Genomic DNA, 19746 nt, shown 5'->3' with positions numbered 1-19746 from the left:
TGTCAACGGCGAATGACCGCGAAATTCAAGCTAAGTATATAACGCATCTTCATAAGCAATGCTGTATGTTTTCCAGAGGCATATAATATGAGTAAGACGATGTCTTATACAGTGTTTATATTAAATACATAGTGGTTTAGTTAATTTTTAATAATTTTTCAATTCCAGGTTCGATATCCCATCACCACGGTGTAGGAAAGCTACGCAAGAAGTGGTATGAGCAGACAGTGAGCGGCGCGGGGCGCGCGCTGCTGCTGGCGGCGAAGCGCGCGCTGGATCCTGACAATATATTCGCATTGGCCAACATGGCCTTCGACGAATACATACCTGAAGCCAAAAGTAAACTATAATTATTTTTAATATATCAGCGAAAAAATTCAAAGATATGTGTATAGTCAACCAACCCGTAGTACAGTATGGTTGACTATGGCCTAGTCACCCTTACTTAGGGTAGGCTCCGAGCCTCTCAGTGAGGACACATAGTGAGCTGGTGATGAAATAACTTAAATATTATTATAGTTTTTTTTACACAATCTTATCTATCATCAAATAATAGCCCCTGGCGTAAAAAAATATGAAATACGTGCACAATAGAATTGACGTAATAATTGCAGTCAAAATTATTCCATAGTACGGCTAAGACTGAATCAAAAATATTTCTTTTAAAAAATGGCACTTTGATGCATAAATGTTCGCCACCCCTGCCCTATAAATCGCTAGTGAAATTGATAAAATGCATCAAAATGTATGAGAATACATGATATGCTTGAGACATATCGAAAATTAGTTAATTCCATACATTTTTGAATTTTATATCAGTAATAATCGAAAATAATCGAATGTAACTTTCTCTAGGGGAGAATATTTTCGTCCATCTGTAGCTTTGACAAAGATAATCTAAAGGAGGTAATCACTATACACGGACTGCTTGACTGGTGTCGTATATTATTGGTGAACTGCGTTTCTGGTCAAATTCGACATCTCAGTCAATAATGACATTTTCAGTTCGTGTATGGCGGCCTTTAGTTTGTTAACGCATTTGTTATCACATATCTGTATGAAAAATTGTAATGTAGATTTTTACGGTATTTTTTTTACATTTTTGTACCCATTCTCAAAATAGATGCCGTAATTTTTTTCTTTAATTGCCAAAGATCAAAATAATGTTTAAAAGGATTTTTTATTTTGTTAAACGAATTAAAAGACATTTATGTAAGTAGTTAATATAAAATACTATGTTAACAATTTCTTGACTCTTCTCAACTTTTTAGTCATTGTTACAATTTGTTTTTTTTTTTATTAAAATGATCAATTTAAACCAGCATTTAATATTAGAATGTGCGCACACTTTTGACTAAACTATCGCACAACTGTCTAGTCGCGCTTTGATTACTATTAGCTTAGAGGCTACACTACTCCCTTTTTAGTTGTTCAACTAAACAGTTGAATTCGCTGCGAAACAATCGACAATAATACATTGTACGATAGTTTAATCAAAGGTGTGCGCCCGCTCTAAATAAAAACAATAAGGTTTTATTTTTTAATAGTAACTTAATTGAAATGGATATTTGTGTTACAAAATGGTGTTAAAGTTACCAAATACAAACATCTTAGTTTAAAAAAAGAATACTGTTGTTGACATTTAATAGACAAAATGTTGACACTGTGTGTGTATGTGTGTTTGTGTGCGTGTGTTGTGTTACCATAGATAAAAAAAAAATATACATTATGAAGGCCTATGATATCAATTATGTTATTTTTTATAGACTTCCCAAAAGAAGAGCGTAATCAATTCTGTATTTTTGTTTAAAAAATTGTTTTACTTTCTCTTAAGTGTTGTTTTTTTTTTCATTGATGGACATGATTTTTAGATATAAATAAACAGTGCCTTTTAATGTACATTTCCTAAGCACAATCTCTTAACTCTTAAAATATATACCTTTTTCCTATCAAACTTTCTATGTCTGTTAAGCTTTCATTTTGAAATATGTTACATATTTTTCTATTATTATTTAAAACTATCTGTTATTGTCCTATATCAATGATATTTTTTTCTTATTTCTGTAAACACAAAAATATACATCTTGTATATTAAGACCATAAACCCTTTACGTGGGTTTTTTGTTATTTGAAGGTTAAATTACAATTTATATTTTAGCTTTCTTATTAATCTCTATACAAAACATTCCTAATCAAATGTGCAAGCTAATTATAAACAAAATGGTGTTCGTGAAATTATTTTTAAGGTGAACATGTAGATAATAAATGATTTTGACTATCGCAGTTTTTTTTTACTTTTTACCATAAATCAATGTTTCCTACTACTACAAACCTAAACTACAAACGCCTTTTAAATAAATCATTGTCATTCTGTGTAAGTGGCCATTTTTTTTCGCAGGAGCTTTTAACAAACGTTTCGGTCAGAAGTTCAATGAAACAATGATTACATAAATTATGTGATTCCTTGGTCTTAATGAAAATACCAATCGAATTAACAACCCTTTTGAAGTTGAATACAAAAGTTCTATTCCACAGGATACACCAGCCATCGTTTTACGAAATGGCGCGAGTTCATATTTAGCAACGTGAATCATCTTTTTTAAGAAAATTTTTGCGTTAATATTAAAAATTTCATTTTGACATAAAATAAGTTTATTTAAAATATAATGAAATACAACTTAATGTTCTAATATTATAGTTTTGTTATTTCATCATTTCACCTTATCCGTTTTATTATAAACTTTTTTTTTTTTTATTTAAATGTGCAATCGTTTTAGTACTTTTATACTAACGTAGTATCAATTAAATTAGTTAAATACCACATTTGTTTATATATGTTTTTACACTAATTTTAGGGATAGTCGATTTTCTAAATACCTTTCCGACCTTTCTGAAAAAAAAGTTTGTTTTGTTTTCATTTACCCTTGATTTTGGTCTTCGGGAACTTACCGTTTCATTTATTTTTCACTACTGGCCAAAATAATACATCTAAACTGCTTTCTACACTTTACAAACAATAAAAATCATTCTTAATTTAAATTTAAGTCTGATTGTGTAAAAAAATTATGAAAATATTTAATGAATATGTCAAAACATCGCAGTTTCCGTCAAGTTTTATAAACAATTTTGCGGGTAAAATATTGTAGGGATAGTTTGATCTTCAAAAGTTAACTTTGTTTTTTTTTTGTGATTTCATGCGTAATAAATAAAGATGATAGATTTACTATCGCCTTTTCGTTCTTTTCTTAAGCCTAAAAATATAATAACGGATAATAATGTGTTCCGACTGCATTATAAGTTCACGGTGATAATGTTGTTCATGTTCACTTTGATGGTTACTTCTAAACAGTTTTTTGGTGAACCAATGCATTGTATGAGCGGCTCAGATAAAGATGATAACAAAGATGCTATCAACAATTACTGTTGGATTTATGGGACGTATACATTAAAAAGCCAACTAAATGGTAAGTGCTACAATTTTTTCCCTTATAAACATGACCATGCTCTTTCAAACTGATGTAACATAAAACAAAATTATTTCTTATTCAATATGAAAGTCTAAAATCTGTGTTTGTGTCACAGACTCATACATTAGGTCGATGAAAACTTTGAACCCTTAATAGAATAGTTTAAATTCAAATTTCATTAATTTAATATGATAAAGTGGAACTTAAACAATTGCCACTATGAAAAAATATAAGTTAAATAAAATGAATTATTGTTTATAGTTTGTGTTATTTTTTTATTTGATAACTCCACACTCATTAATCCGGCTGTAGAAACTTGCCAGTGTAAAAATGTTTATGTTAATATTACCAGCATTCCAATAATTGAAAGAATAATTGTTTCTGTTAAAATTAGGTGTTGCAGAGATTATGTATGTTATTTACAGGTATAGAAGGTAAACACATGGTGTATGCAGGAGTGGGTCCTGGCTCAAATAAAAATGATGACCAAATTGAACATACATATTACCAATGGGTCTGTTTTGTGCTACTTGGACAGGCTTTCATGTTCTACATACCACATTACCTTTGGAAGTCTTGGGAGGGGGGTAGAGTGAGAGATTTGTCTGCTAATTTGAGTAAGTATTAATGTAATCAAGTGTTTCCCTTTGGGGTGACTTTTTCCCATTGGATTGTTTGATTGCAAGGATTCAATTTGACCCAATAAGTAAAAACTTATTAGGTGGGACAATCAGCCTAACAGAAAATACATGATTTATTCTATTTTATTATGTCTTAAAAAAGAGTATACAATACTTACAATCAGAAGATCTTACATTGGTAAAAAAAGTTACCTAGTTATTTTATCTAGTTGCAGTCAAAGTAAGACAAAGCACTGTAATGAAATTATAAGAACAGTCAGTTTAAATTAAGAAAAAGATTCATTTCCATGTTATTTTTCTAGCATTACCCATTGTAGCAAAAGACTGGACTGACCAGCCTCGTCACCAACTGCTAGCCTATTTTAATAGTCTGAACACCTGCACACACAATATGTATGCACTTCGGTTTGCATTCTGTGAATTTTTGAACCTTGCAAATGTGGTAAGTAAATATTAGTTAAATGAACTTTATATGGAGGCAGTCACAGATAAAATTTCATTTATAATAATTCTTTTTAATATATATTTATCATTGTTTTAGATTGGTCAAATATTTCTCTTAGATGTATTCTTGGATGGATCATTCCGCGATTACGGTACCGCTGTGGCATCATTCACCTACCATCCACGTCTCTCCCCTGACTTAACAGACTTTGTCTCAGTTAACCCGATGGATAAATTCTTCCCGAAGGTAACAAAATGCTGGTTCAGGTCATACGGGCCTTCAGGAACGATACAATTTAAAGACCGATTATGTGTATTACCATTAAATGTTATTAATGAAAAGATATTTGTCATACTCTGGTTTTGGTTGGTTATTTTAGCTTCTTTCTCTGCTCTAGCTGTATTTTTTCGTATACTGATTTTCTGTATTCCAGCATTACGTACATATATCCTTACAGCCAGATTAAGACGTATCAAACGATCGCCGGTATCAAAAATTGTTAAACACTACAGTTTTGGTGACTGGTTCGTACTTTATTTGTTGAGCAAAAATATTAATCAAATTGTTTGTATAGATTTAGTTAAGGAATTGGCAAAAGACTTACAGTATAAGACTGAATGTGTTTAATTCTTTGTTTTATAAAACATAAATGATTAAAATATTGTTAGGACAAAGTTATGTAGCTGGTCTTCTTACAATTTACTAAATTATAAAACAAACATGTAAACTTAATAAGCGCTGACTGGTAAGAGTACATTAGAAATAAATAAGTGTTGATTTCTAAGAATCTGTTTTTATTATAATATTGAGAATTGTGATTAAAGGAATACTCAAAACATGGTACATTTGTGATATTAATTAATTTAGAAACATGTTTTAGTTAAAATATTTGAATAATTTCAGTTAAGTTTTTTCCAAAGCACTTTTTAGTTCAATAATATGTGTGATTCAAAGTAAAATACTTAAATTTTAAGTTTCTTGGTTAGGTAACTAACAGTATAGTTTTATACTGTCTTGATTACCAATTTGCTTTTAGTTGTTTTTTTTTGGTTGATTGTTTAATTTTAGGTAAATTCTAAAAAAAGAAGTTTGATTTTGTTTTATGTTAAATTTTATTACAGTTATCAGTTTCTTTTGTTTTTCATCAGATTTATTATTTTGATTAAATAATATTAAGCTGAAATAAATTAGTTTTATTTCTTTATATTGCTTGCGACACTGAAATAAGACAGGACGACACTGATGTGACATTGTTGAAAACTAACTATTTATTACCACTGTTCTTGGGTTTTATCAGCCAATAATCTAGGCTATGGGCTAGCTCTTCTGGAGGACACCCATACCGCTTATACCACATTTTGATGGAACACCAAAATGAAGTATATAGAAAGATTACATGAGTGACATCCTCATATATACTTCTTGTGAAAATTGTAAGAAAAAACAGTGCCTAACATTACATAGTTATATAAATTGGTTTACAAGTAATGTGTACATTAAAGGTTTTGGATTGGAATAAAGTAGGTAAAAAATATTTTAATGAACATAGCTTATAAAAAACTTACAATAATCATTATACTAATAAAGGTTATCCAGAGCAACCACGACAACCACAATGAACACATTCTACAATTCTTCCTTCTTCCAGCTTGCTTTTAGGAACTCTGCAGATACAATTGGTTGCAAAATTAGTGTCTCTTGTTTGTATACATCTTAAACAGCACAAGTTCTCATATCCAGTTTTCTTCCATTTAGCAATCAAATTAGCATCGGCTATTTTTTCATCCAAACAGAACTGATACAGCTCTCTACTGATAGCTTTACGTCTATAAAATAAGTCGTAAATGTATCTAGACTTTTGATGATGTATTTTGAATATCGGCCACAGTGATTCCTGCTTTCTCTTTCCCTCGTGAGGTTCTGTCTCCGCTGAAAAAACAGAAAGATAACCTTTAGCATTGAATTTATATAATTTTAGTTGCTTTTGGTCACTGAAAAAGTAAATCTTAAGGAACACAGCAATAAATTTGTAACCTCTAGCTCCCTGTTTATCAGGTTAAGGTGGCCTAATTACTAAAGATATTTTTCGAGTTGGCTTACCTTCTCGCATTTTTTGTTCGAGTTCCTCAAGTGTAGGTTCAATCAATTCCCATCCCTCAGGAGGTGACTTACGACTGCGACGAACTTTCGGCATTATTTTATTGGCAAACAAACCTGAAAAACCAAAGGACATAAACGTTATCAAATATATCATGAAATAGATTATAATATTTATAAGATTTTTGTTTATTATTCTAGTTTTATACAAAGATTTATTACCTAGTCTTAAACTTGTTTTATAGTAGATTTTAAACGTTAAGTATACAACCAAAACAAGCAAGATTATTTCGTTTTCAATGCGTTGTTGACAGATGACAGTGACACTGACGGGTTCACAAAATGCAGAAAATATTTTACTCGAAAGGTCACAGCTTAAACAGATTGAAAACAATTTATTTCAAAGATTCTTTTTTTCTAATTTAGTCGTCCGTAATATTGTATTCTAGTAATGTTTTATAGACTTCTGTGTTTATCAATGCAGCTTCCAGATATTTTAGTAATATTACTTTAGTTAAGTACACTAAAGTTCATAACGTAACGTAAAACGAAACGACATTACTGTTTTGAAATTTACATTTTAACTTAATTTTAACATGAATCATGAATAAAATATTTATCTTTCCACCAACCATTGATTAAATACATTACATTTCCATACGAAAAATAATAATCGCCAAAGAAACACTTTTGGTTCTAAAAGTCAGATTAGCAATATATTGGGTAGTTTGTTAACACTACTGTTTAGAAATAGTAGTATAGGTGCGTCACAGGTTGCGGTAGTCACATCATCTTCATCTTCCCCCCTTATCCTACTCCCGTAGTATCGGGGCAACAAGTTTTTGTCCTCCACATAACTATCATCCGTCGTATTACTCATCAGTTAAATTAGTAAATTTTACAGCGTTGAAATTAGACGTAAGTTACTGACCCTATTAAAATCAACAACCTACGAAATTTTATGTTTACGAAACTGCTAAAGATTGCTTATCTTACTTATATTAAGTAAGTTTCTTACATAGTTACTCCAGTTAAGAATAGACAGAAACCTTATCCATTTTAAATGTCTAAAAGTGTTTTAATTAACACAAGCTGAATTAACAATATTTAGTGTACAAGTTACAGAGAAGTAGCAGTATCTTATGTTTACGAAAACGATCTTCATGAGCAGAGTAAACTGCAGATGAGGAAAGCGATGTCGATGATGGCACACGGCTATGGTGGATAGTGTTGGGGTTTAGCTCAAGACCAGAACCATCAAAACAACATTCTTAATCCTATCCGTTATTGCTACATAGGCAGGCAGTTCGCCGCACCCTAAAAATACTAAAACAGCTACATGAAATACAAACAAATTGCTGTACAAAATGTAAAATTTGTGAAAAAGCCGCTATTTTTCACTCTTAGCTTTGTTAACGAATTGAGATTAATCTGAGAAACTTTTAAAATAATTATTTGTGTTTGCGTAATTGCTATCTCTATCTCTTATCTGCTATGTTTAGAACTTTTTATAAGAAGAAAAGATCCGTTAGATAATAGTGTTTGTTGTGTTAAGAATTACATTCACAACTTTATTTTTCAGCTTACGAGTCATCTTTTTTAGCGTATGAAGTTAATTTTCTTTTTTTACAACTCGTCACATTTTACCTGTAGTGTGTGAATAACGGGCCTACCTATGCAGTGTGCGAGTGTACGATAAATTCCCTTCACGCTCCCACCAATAGTATCGAGAGCGAGTCAGAGAGAGACGGGAATAGCTTACGCGACTCGTTTACTTTGGAATGCGGTGTTGCGCTCGCGCACCTATACAGGCAGCCAGTCATTTTATATCTTCGCAACTAGGCTGTGGTAGCCGCGGAACTTTACAAACTTTGATAAAAAAATGTGTGTTTGACGCCGATTTATGTGTTGTTGATTGTAAATAAGTGTTGTATTGTGTAAAAAAGTGAAGGAAATTTGTGTTATGAAGTTAAGTTGACGCAGCTACAAAGGAACTTCGGGTGTATTGCTTATTTACCTGTAAGTTAAAGCGTACGTGTCGTGTGACGTCGAAGTTTTTACTCCTGCCGGTCCTTTTCTTTGCGAATGAGACGGCCTTTTGTATGACCTATAGCATATTATAATAGCATATTTAAAAAATGTCGACATGAATGATTAATAAATAATAATACCTTGATAAAAGGTTACGTTAATTCATTGCAGAATAATATCTGAATTTATTGTTTCTCTTCCGAGTGCGACAAATAAACTTGAATTTTTATACTTAAATTCTTTACATGGGTAACTTAGAAGTATTAAGAATAACCTTGCACAGAACAAAAAATGGGTTTCCTTTATTGAGTCAAGTAAGTTAGCAAAAAGGAACTCGAAACAATTTATTCGATTTCCATTTTCAGATCTACCGTTGCAGAGCGCCTAAATTAAACGCGTCGAATAAAAACTTGCCATTCTATGTTACTCCGTAACTAAACAACTATATTTCAATTATATATAAAATGAAAAATAAATGATGCAAACGGTATATAACAAATCTACGCTATATTAATTGCCACTCGTCCTTCGTAGAAACGTAAAAATTTCGTGACGTTATATTAATAAATAATTCAATTTGAAAGTTACCTTGTTATATAACTTGTGTATAAATAAACTCGTTTAGATTTGTACAATAACTAAAATACAGGTTTTACGATAAAACATCTTCGTCTAAGATGAGAGTAAAATAAAACAGCAAGAAACCAAAATTAGAATCTGGACTATGGATTTGTGAAAACTTCCTTTACCATCCATCCATAGACAATTCATATTATTATATTGATCATATACAAAATCTTTTATCTACGTTCGTAAGATAAACAATCTTCATCATCATCACCAGCTCACTATACAACCCCACCGAGGGGCTCGGAGCCTACCCTAAGTAAGGGGTGATTTGGCTGGACAGTCCGGGTTGGTTGACTTCACACATATCTTGTGCAGGTTGCATCACGATGTTTTCCTTCACCGTAAGATCACATTAGTACACAGCGAGATTCAAACCCAAGACCTGTAGATTTACAATTCAAGTGCTTTAACCACTAAGCCACCGACGCTCTTAACATAAACAATATCGATTATAAACTAACTGCCGTACTCAAAATTCTTAAATGGTAACTAAGTTCCTCGTTCTAACGTCACTATGCAGTTAGCTATCTTTGTAAAATAAATACGCAAAGGCAAGGGCAATAAAGGTATCATATACTATGGACCATACTTTAATTGAATAGTATATGTTAATTTGTTGCTTAGCGTTATAAAAACTTAATTTAATCTATCAATACTCGTTTTGGGGTTCACTAGTGATGTAATGACTCCAAGTCACGTTCCATTCAGTTCTAGCTATAAAAAGTTCCGTGCAATTAAACGAACTATATTGGATAACTGTTTACTGGGAATAAAGATTAAAAAATAAGTCGATTTTTGGTCCAATTGGAACAGGCAGACTAAGGTATACGAAACCATAACTTTAAATAAAAATGAATTTGAAATAGACAGATCGTTCATCTAACTTATTTACAGCTGTTGCTTGCGATTACGTCCCCGTGTAATTAAAAAAATAATAAAAGACATAGCCTATCTTACTCACAGATAAATTACCTTTCTGATGGTAAAAGAATTTTTAAAATAGGCCAGTAGTTTTTGAGTTATTGCAATACATACAAAAATACAAATCTTTCTTCTTTATATTAGTATAGATGTCTCCAGAACAGCTTCATATCCATGAATATACGAAATTTTATATAGACATACAAACTGTCTGGAAAAAGATAGACTAGGCACATAGACATTTACAGAAGTTTAAAAACTTGTATAGGCTCGGTTTTAAAAATTCCTCTGCACGTATTCGTCAATAGAATACGCACATATATGCATACTTATAAAAGTCGTATTAATTTATGCAACTGACTGTACTTATCAAACAAGTCACTTTAAAAAAATTACATTTACTTAATATACTGTGAGATATAGTGAACTAAGTTAAACAAAAGCTCTCACGACGTAACCCTGAGTAGAATGAGGTCAATAGAATTAAGGATTACTAAAAAGCCTTCATATAAAATGTTTGCAAATCTGTTGACGGACACGCGCGTTTGCAATCATATTGTGTTATGATCAAAATACTTTAAATCAATAATATTAAACAATTCTTAAAAGATTTTTAACTTGTCTACAAAAAGCAATTGTTAACAATGTTTTCTTTGTTTTGTAATTAATATTATTTTTTCCAAAAATTATAGCGAGTTACGTATAGAGTTTACAAACTTTCACCTACTATTATAGACGTTTTAGCGATGAATTTTGAAAACAAAATTAGTATTTGAATTAGTAGTGACGTCTGTGCATCTAAAATCTCTAGTGCCTTAAATTTCCGGCGTATTTCAGGTATATGTTGATATAAATAATAATTTTTACAAGTGTAAGTTTTGCATTTGTTAGCGACTGTACGTTGCAACTCCAACAAAGATTTCACTCGTATTTAATAATATCTATAAATTGCGAATATATTAACTTAATCTTTTGACAGCGTGCGTCATCGTATCGAATAGGATGTAAAGTTCACAATATAGCCTCGGCTAAACTGTGAACAATATTGAAGCATCGTTATACGCGTAATTGGATACTTTTATAATAAAGTAAATAATACTGTTTATTTAGGAAACCTTTTCTTTATAGAATTTTATATTTAAGAACAATATAAATAACCAAAATTAGACCTATTACTAAACAAAATCTTTGCGTATCAAATTAATACGCGAACGCCCAAATAAGGCTGTCAGGAACACGAAAACGTGGCCGCCCTAAACAAAACTTGGCGGCGTTCAGTGGCGGCCGACTTGAAGGCAATCGGGCTGTCATGGTCCGAGACACAATGCAGAGCCCAGGACAGAGTGAGCTGGCGGCGTAATGTGGACGCTCTCTGCCCCACTTTGGGGACATAGGAATTGAAGAGAGAGACAGTAAATTGACCAAACGATATATTCTTAACTTCTCAAAATGTAAAGAAATTAATAATTTAGATAATTAGCAAATATCATCATTACATAATAGGAATGTGGAACTATTAAATTACTTGCAATTATATGTATGGAATGTAATTACGATACTGTATATGATGTGATTATATTAAGGTCAAATGGGTGATGTATATTGTGGGAGTCATAGCATTTATGTCGGCACATTGTCAGTGCGTTTTTAATAAATATTCATCGCTGTAACGAGTTAGCAGTTACCTTTGCGCAAGCTTTTAATTGATTGTATATGCAATTATTTAATTACTAAGCATTTAGACATTTTATTAACGAATTCATCCGACTATGATGAAGATGGCAACATCCACGACCTTTGTAAAAGGATGTACACAATTCTACCAGAATGATTCAAATTGAATCCAAAATCTTTGCGAAGACAACTGCAAACTGATAACTAAATGATTTTTTATGTGAAATCTATTACCAATTTATTTTAGTTACATTTAACACTAGCTGTTGCTCACGACTTCGTACCCGTGAAATTATAAATTGTAAAAAAGTAGCTTGTGTTACTCAGCGATAACGTAGCATTTTAATGGTGAAAAATTTTTTGAAATACGCCCAGTAGTTCTGAGTTATTTCAATACATAGAAATATCCAAAAATACAAATCTTTACACTTTATAATATTAGTATAGATATAGATGAAAACTAAGAAATAGCTTATGTTCAACATGAGTAGAAGTCAAGCATGATCGGTTACGCCAGATAATTTGGTAGAAAGCAGTGATGGCTGAGGCTAACAGATTTCACCGGCGTCGCGCTGACCGGTCGTCACTCAGCATCGCTCCTGAATTGGTCGCACACACGACATGCATTCCTAATATGATACCCTTGTTTTAGCACAAAATATACATAAATTCAATGAAAAAGTAAAAGACCAACAACGGTAATATCGATATGCATTCAGAAAATCATTATGCAATCTATAGATAAAGCGAATTTTTGAGATATGTCAAACCTGGGCCAGTTTTATTGACTACCAGCTGTTCCCGTGCGACTTCATCCGCATATAATTATGAAAATTTTATTTTGTTGTTTACAAATTATCAATTGCAAATGTCAAAATGACATGACATTGTGACAAACCATGGCAACCTTGTTTCCTTGATGTTGGCAGCAACTTATGGTCTCTTTCCCACATTAGAGTTTTTATCCAAAATATTTACCCCCTAAGTTTAATGGCGTGAAATATATAGCCTAAAGGGTGACGTAAGTGTAGGGCTTTTTATTTAAAAAATAATTATTCAAAAATATGCTGTAATTGAGCGTCGGTGGCTCAGTGGTTTGAACACTTGACTTGTAATCCACAGGTCTTGGGTTCGAATCCCGCCGCCGTGTACCAATGTGATTTTCGATTTTTCGAATTTTCATATGTACATAATTTACCCGACGTTCTTACGGTGAAGGAAAACATCGTGATGCAACCTGCACATATCGGCGAAGAAATTCAAAGATATGTGTGAAGTCAACCAACCCGCACTTGGCCAGCGTGGTTGACTATGGCCTAGTCACCCCGTATTAGGGTAGGCTCCGAGCCCCTCGGTGGGGACGTATAGTGAGCTGGTGATGATGATGCTGTAATTGCTGACATCTTAGGCAACAAAGAAGTGTGTGTTTACGCATTATTACAATAGTATAGATGGTTTTAATGGGGTTGGCAACACACCGATTGATGACAGAAAACAGAATATAAAAATCAAATGGGATACATTGAATAATTATAAAGCATTTATCTCTAATGCTCGTTAAAAACTGGTTCACAATTTTTAAAATTAATGTTGTAGGTAATATACGTATGTTCTTTGCGAATTAAAATACATTCTTATGTAAGAGAATAAAATAATTATTGAAGAGAAACTGAACTGACAAAAAACTATTCATAGCTGAACAATACAACCAAATTGATTACTTTGTCAATATTCTTATAGATCACATTTTTTTTATGCTTTGTACATTTTTTGTGTTGTTGAATTAAATTAACGATTTATTTGACACAGTTTTCAAAACTCTTGTTTGCTTTTCTCTATTTAGTTAAATTCGGGAAGTATTTTGTAATATATTTTAAACTAAGATATTGAATAGCTAATAATTGCATTTTTTTCTAATTTCTGGTTTAAAACTTAATCTCCTTTAAAAAAAAATGTGCTTGCAGCTGTAAATGTTTACACAATACATGCTTTTTCTTGCAAACAATTTAATATGCTATTAAAATTACACGTGTATAGCATGTAAAGAAATATGAACCATAACTATCGTATATTTTCCACTTCGTGGCCTTTGATTGATCGCTTAGTGTTTTGACTTTCTACACGCGTTGTTTTAGCGGTCAGAATATAAAATTAAAAGTGGTAAACGCAGCGGCAATTACAGTGACCTTGTCTCTTACAGCTGGTCAACACTTAAACCTGCGAAACTGAACTAAAAAGAAGCTTAACAAAGACGAAAATTACGCGAAAATCGATCGCAGGTTCCTCTTATCTGTTACCTTTGTAACTGCAGCCCCAATGACCAATTTTACATCAAAATTTTCGGTAACGGAGTAACGGTTCGCTTTCGGCGTCGTCAGCTGTTGTATTCATCACAATTTTATCATGCGTTAAATTTTGTAGTAGCAATAATTAAGTCAGTGAACATTTAATATTGGCGACTTAGGCAATTCTCAGTTTATTAATCGGTTGCGTCACATTTCACGCAACCAGAACTATCGGTTGTGAAGTAACTCGCACAAATACCATTTGTCGCCTACGTGTAATAATGTCATTTAATATTTCACTTACAATCAAAGCAACAATTTTCTACTATGACTGAAATATAGAAAAATATATATTATTGTTGCTCGCGACTTCGTCTTCTTGAAATAAAAAATTGTAAAACATAAAGCCTGTATTACTCATTTTTACAGTGGTAGTGCGCGCTTTAACATCTTAGCACTGCAGGGCCGGCACGCCCGGTGTAATACCACGACCATACAGAAGACAGGCGTGAAGTGGAAGTAATTCCGTGTTTCGTCTGATTTGTGTGGTGCCGGAGGCCTAATTTAAGTCCCTTATTCCTTACCACCCTTTTCTCATAAGGATGAGGATGGTAAGGGGAAGTGGATTTGACAGTGGAGGAGATGCATAGGAAGGGGAAATATCCTCTTTATGTGCATCTCCTCCTCTGTCGGATAAGGGTAGGCAACGCATCTTTAATTGTGGATGTCTATGGGCAGCGGTCGCTTCGCCATTTTGGCGGAATCGGGTGGCCGCTTGCTCGTTTGCCACCATATGTTATAAAAAAAAATTAGTTTTTGAATAAATTCAGTACATGAAATACAAATTTTTCCTCTTTATAATATTAGTATAAAGATTTAAAGAAAACTTAATTGGCAATTGCTTGCGTGCTTACTACAATCATGCTGAAAGGGTAAAATCTAACGTCTCACGTACCTTAAAAGACAGTCCACTATTGGCTCATTTACCCTACAACTTAAGATGAAATGTCATAACTTTTTAAGGTTAACTAACGAGGTTAAGACCAGATTATTCTGTTCAACCTTAAAACAGCGCGTACGGATATTAGAGACATTCTTTCGAAGAGCATTGCGTAACTATTATCTAAAACTAACACCTTTTTTATTTTGTTACTATTCTATAGTAATATTGAAAAGAGGAAAGATTTGAATTTTTGTATTGAAATAACTCAAAAACGACTGAGTCGATTTTAAAAATTCTTTCACCTTTAAAGAGATATGTTATCGCTGAGTGATATAGGCTATGTTTTCTACAACTTCTAATTTCCCGTGGACAAAGTCGAGAGCAACATCTTGCATAACAATTTAGCTGTTGGTACAAATTTGTTCTTAAATACAAAAATATTTATTACATTTAGTTATGCATTTTACGTCTTAGATATGTAGTTTTGTATCTTAGAATGTGATTATTTCGTTCTGTTCATTATAATAATTAACAATAGAAAAGCGATAAATTAGGTCTTTTTACGGTTTTTGTATATGTAAAATCAATGTTATTGTTAAATTAACCGCAAAATATTCGTTTTAATGTACTTTATTGTATAGAATTGCTTCTTAAACATACCTTAATCTCAAATAGTCTTAAAATGCTTATGTTACGATGTTTTAGTATGAATTGCACTTAGGGTTGCCACCTCTTCAGGTTTGCTTGGCGTGTATTTAGGCTACGGGTTTTACAGACATTTTCGGTTCAGAATGAAATTGGAGGATGTCTTTTTTCATCGTTTGCTATAAATTATTGGTAGACGTTCTTATTTTTGTCTGCCAGTCAAAGGTTCACAACTAACTCTTCTTTTTCCGCTGTGAATGTTCGGGTGTACCTATGTTGAAAGTTAGCAGCCCTGGTTACGTTGTGAAATCACATAGCGCAGTAATGCACCCATGTCGTCAGTGCCTGTCACAGACAGACACGACATTTTTAAAAAGTTAAGAGTTGAGTCATTCAGTTGCCTAGCAACAGAGTACATGATAAAATATAGGTTTTTTAAAAGAGCACACCTTGGACTAAAACATCGCATATTTATGCGATTGTTTGAAACAAATGATGGTTTGGCTAGGTAGAAAATTAAGTACCTAAACAAGTTCTAGTTATCTAAGTATTACAATCTTACTAATATTATAAATGCGAAAGTTTAGATAGTTGGTTGGATGTTTGTTAGAGTTTGTAGCCTAAACGGCTGAACGGATTTCCATGAAATTTGGTGTGGATGTAGAGGATAGCCTGGAACACATAGGCTACTCACTTTTGTTATTTTTAATTCCACACGGACGGAGTCGCGGGTGAAAGCTAGTAATGAATAAATATGAGCAGCCTAACCCGTCTCGTTTTTTGTTGCACGAACAATAAATATTATTAACTATGAATATTTGAATTAAAGCATAATTTATGGTATGAAGCATCGCTGATTATAAAAACTTCGAAACAAAGAATACACAAAAAAACCTTTACTTATCTTTACTATGAAAATAATGTTGATATTGCGTTTATGGTTTTAAAAATGCAATTGTATTTATTCTTTTAAATTTTAATTAAAATAAGCAGTATAAAGTTTTATTCGTAGCTATTTAACACGGAAGACGAGCAAATTATTATTTTGGTAAATTTTACAATTATCTTTTCTAATAATAACCAGTATTATTTCTTTAGAGTGGAATTGCTCTGACCTTGGAAATTGTAAACAGGTATTTTTGTCTTTAGTTTATTGAAAAAAATTCAAGAAATCTAATGGAAATTTTATAATGTTTTCTTAAGAAACATTTATTAATAATTAAGTATATAATTAATTTATTAAGTATTATTAATTACTAAACTAGTATTAATGACTAATGCTTACAAGTTTCAAACTCTTTAAAATGAAGAAAGTTAGTAAATTATACTGCAAAAATTTGGATGGATGGATGGATGTATCGTAAAGGATATCGTTGACATTTGACACAGATGAACAGTCTGGCTGAATTTTTTTTTATTATAGCGTGGACGGACACGCGGGCCTCAACTAGTGTTTGTTTAATGTACACAGATTACACACTTAAAAACGTACGAAGAATGGTATGAATAGTAAGTATTTATTGTGTTAACATATTCTGCAGTAAATAGAAATCTAAAATAGAGGTGTTGAACGGACGTCGAGTATCGAAGGTCTCGAAAGTAAAACAAAATTTACATGGCTCACGTGAAGGCATGCGACTTGTCGGTCACCATTAGAATGCTGTATGGCTCCCTTTATAAATAGAATATTGTGGAAAGTAAAATCTTTGACGTTATTTTAATATATACAATGAAAACATGATTCCATTTCATATAGGTTTCGATAATAATTTTAGCTTATCATAACTATTTTGGTCGAAATCAAAATGGAAAATAAAAACTATAATGCAGATACTTTGAAACGTATGTAGTCTCCAAATATGCTAAAAGCATTTTATTATCTTCGTTCACACTGACTTCTTTAAAGACTGCATAAAAACCGTAAATAAAACCATAAATAATTCGGCACTTCACATCTTTTCGGTTTCGGCGGTAAAAAGTGGCGCGAAATGTCACCTGTAGCGGCCATTGCCGGCGAAATGTCAAACGAAAGCAGCAGTGACTGCTTTCAGATACGCAGTTTCCATTCACAATGCGTGTGCCACTTGTAACTGACCCACCCAGCGAGTTTTTAGGCCCTTACGAGAAATTTTCACTTGCGTCACGTTTACTGAGAAAAAAAGTCGGTCCGCATTTCCGATTTCATCCAATACCAGTGTAAAGTGTGACGGAAGCGCACGGATAACAACTTTTTGTTGAAGTTTATATAATTTGATTATTGTTAACTTTATTAAATGGTGACCGTTTTTTATTGCTTTATTCAGTTATTCGATAGTGTGTTTATATCTATAACTGTTTCATTGACTAGGCCTAGTCTTCACACGTTACACTTGCCACACGGCGCGCACTCGTCCGCGACGGTCAGCCGTGTGGCAGGGTCATTGGATTACTTCCTAGGGAAAGATACATGAGAATAACTACTATTTATTCTCACGCGTTATTTTGTTTCATTGAAGATAGGCTTTCTTCAAGGGTTGGAGCTAACATAACCTTTTAAATTAACTTACATTCGAAATCCAATTTGGCATTAAAATCAAATATTCAACGATATGACTCTAGGATACATATGTCGTAAGATCCCTCCTCAGAAAAAGAAATGAATGAAATTGAATTGAATGTGGAATTAAAAAAAAAGTAGCCTATGTGTTCTTCCAGACTATGCTCTACATCTGTGCCGAATTTCATGAAGATCTGTTCAGCCGTTTATGCTACAAACTGTAACAAACATCCATCCATCTAAACTTTCGCATTTATAATATCAGTAAGACTAGGATCAGTCAGATTGTTATGGTTGTGTCAAATATTGAAAGTAAATGCTCAATTTAATTCTTTGCCGTTAACACTTTATCTCGGTCTGTCTAAATACTGTTGTTCCAGAACTTGGGTAATGGAAAATTCCATAACAAAATAGCATAACTCTATTCCAAAGGTAACAACCCTACAGACCGCGAACGGTCAAGGCGATGTTTTGTTTGTATCATGACAGGTTTTGTAATGCGATACTACGTGCCTTGCAAACTAAACATGTTTTCTTACAAATATATAAGAAATAGTCACTATCCTCCATAGTTATAAAAGTAAAGACTGCAAACATAAAAAATATCAGGATTCAAGCAAAATTATTCGGAATGAATTCCAGTTGTCTTCAAGTCGAGTAGCATTTTTTGCTTACGTCAAAATTACAGATTACCTAAATTGTTTTTCATACTGTATCTTTATGTAAAGCCGACTTTCTCTCTGTTTTTCTCTCATTACTGACAATTGCTTTAAAAAAATCTAAAATGTGTTCGATAAGTGTTTGTGGTCACCGCTCCGTCTCGGTTTCTATGTAATTATGAAAACGTATGATTTCGAATAGAAATGTATTGGTTGGCATGATGTAAAGTCTATTTCAAGCTCGGATCGCTTTTTTAATTATATTTTTTTAAGACGAAAATAGAAAAAACGCGATTTTTTTAATAATAGAATTCATAACATTTTATTTTTTATAAATATGCCAGACTAGTCCTATTATTCATGTTATCCATCTATACTATTATAATAAAGCGTAAACACACACTACTTTGTTTCCTAAAATGTCAGCAATTACAGCATATTTTTGAATAATCCTTTTTTAATAAAAAGCCGTAGACTTAAGTCACGCTTTAGGCTATATATTTTAACGCCATTAAACTTAGGGGGTAAATATTTTGGATGTGGACCCTAATGTGGGAAACAGACCATAAGTTGCTGCCAACATCATAAAATGCAAGGTTGCTAAGGTTTGTCATGTCATGTCATTTTCGACATTTGCTATTAATAATTTGACAAATGTAAACAATAAAATAAAATTTTCATAATATGATGCGGATGAAGCCGTACTGATACAGATAGTAGGTATATAAGAATTTTTAAAGTAGTTTTTGTAACTTAAACATATAATACTATT

At 32.3% G+C, this 19746-nt stretch overlaps 4 protein-coding genes across 4 annotated transcripts in view; 3 read left to right on the top strand and 1 right to left on the bottom strand.

The window, feature by feature from the left end:
• Window positions 1-400, top strand: part of LOC106107023 (alkyldihydroxyacetonephosphate synthase) — a 25094-nt gene extending 24694 nt beyond the window's left edge. The window contains exon 11 of the mRNA XM_013287702.1: window positions 169-400. Coding sequence (XP_013143156.1) covers window positions 169-350 — 182 coding nt within the window. The 3' untranslated portion in view covers window positions 351-400. The remainder of the gene's footprint in view (window positions 1-168) is intronic.
• Window positions 401-3049: 2649 nt separating this feature from the next.
• Window positions 3050-5584, top strand: LOC106107025 (innexin inx2-like). The gene is made up of 4 exons (XM_013287704.1): window positions 3050-3464; window positions 3893-4084; window positions 4411-4550; window positions 4650-5584. Exons 1-4 carry the CDS (start codon window positions 3212-3214, stop codon window positions 5178-5180), a joined length of 1116 nt encoding a protein of 371 aa, XP_013143158.1. The 5' UTR covers window positions 3050-3211; the 3' UTR covers window positions 5181-5584.
• Window positions 5585-5803: 219 nt separating this feature from the next.
• LOC106107007 (protein BUD31 homolog) lies at window positions 5804-6969 on the bottom strand. Its single transcript, XM_013287674.1, has 3 exons — window positions 6873-6969; window positions 6654-6767; window positions 5804-6482 (listed from the first exon to the last, which is right to left on the bottom strand). The coding sequence occupies exons 2-3, from the start codon at window positions 6745-6747 to the stop codon at window positions 6142-6144; spliced, it is 435 nt and encodes a 144-aa protein (XP_013143128.1). The 5' UTR covers window positions 6748-6767; window positions 6873-6969; the 3' UTR covers window positions 5804-6141.
• Window positions 6970-8455: 1486 nt separating this feature from the next.
• LOC106106813 (unconventional myosin-XV) overlaps window positions 8456-19746 on the top strand; it is a 67395-nt gene continuing 56104 nt past the window's right edge. Inside the window, exon 1 of the mRNA XM_013287472.1 lies at window positions 8456-8669. The gene's annotated coding sequence lies outside the window, so the exon portion shown is untranslated. The remainder of the gene's footprint in view (window positions 8670-19746) is intronic.

This window comes from Papilio polytes, unplaced genomic scaffold, assembly GCF_000836215.1.
Source record: "Papilio polytes unplaced genomic scaffold, Ppol_1.0 DF822067.1, whole genome shotgun sequence".
In the NCBI taxonomy this organism is placed as follows: domain Eukaryota; kingdom Metazoa; phylum Arthropoda; class Insecta; order Lepidoptera; family Papilionidae; genus Papilio; species Papilio polytes.
Note: the sequence above shows the minus strand (reverse complement) of the source record. Positions and strands in the feature narration are given on the sequence as shown.

Excerpts from the sequence above, each read along its gene's own strand:
- LOC106107025 (XM_013287704.1), top strand. The coding sequence starts at position 3,212 with ATGATAGATTTACTATCGCCTTTTCGTTCTTTTCTTAAGCCTAAAAAT. Across the intron at positions 3,465-3,892 it reads ATTAAAAAGCCAACTAAATG|GTATAGAAGGTAAACACATG; the intron begins GTAAGTGCTACA and ends TGTTATTTACAG. Across the intron at positions 4,085-4,410 it reads AGATTTGTCTGCTAATTTGA|CATTACCCATTGTAGCAAAA; the intron begins GTAAGTATTAAT and ends TTATTTTTCTAG.
- LOC106107007 (XM_013287674.1), bottom strand. The coding sequence starts at position 6,747 with ATGCCGAAAGTTCGTCGCAGTCGTAAGTCACCTCCTGAGGGATGGGAA. Across the intron at positions 6,483-6,653 it reads CGAACAAAAAATGCGAGAAG|CGGAGACAGAACCTCACGAG; the intron begins GTAAGCCAACTC and ends CTGTTTTTTCAG.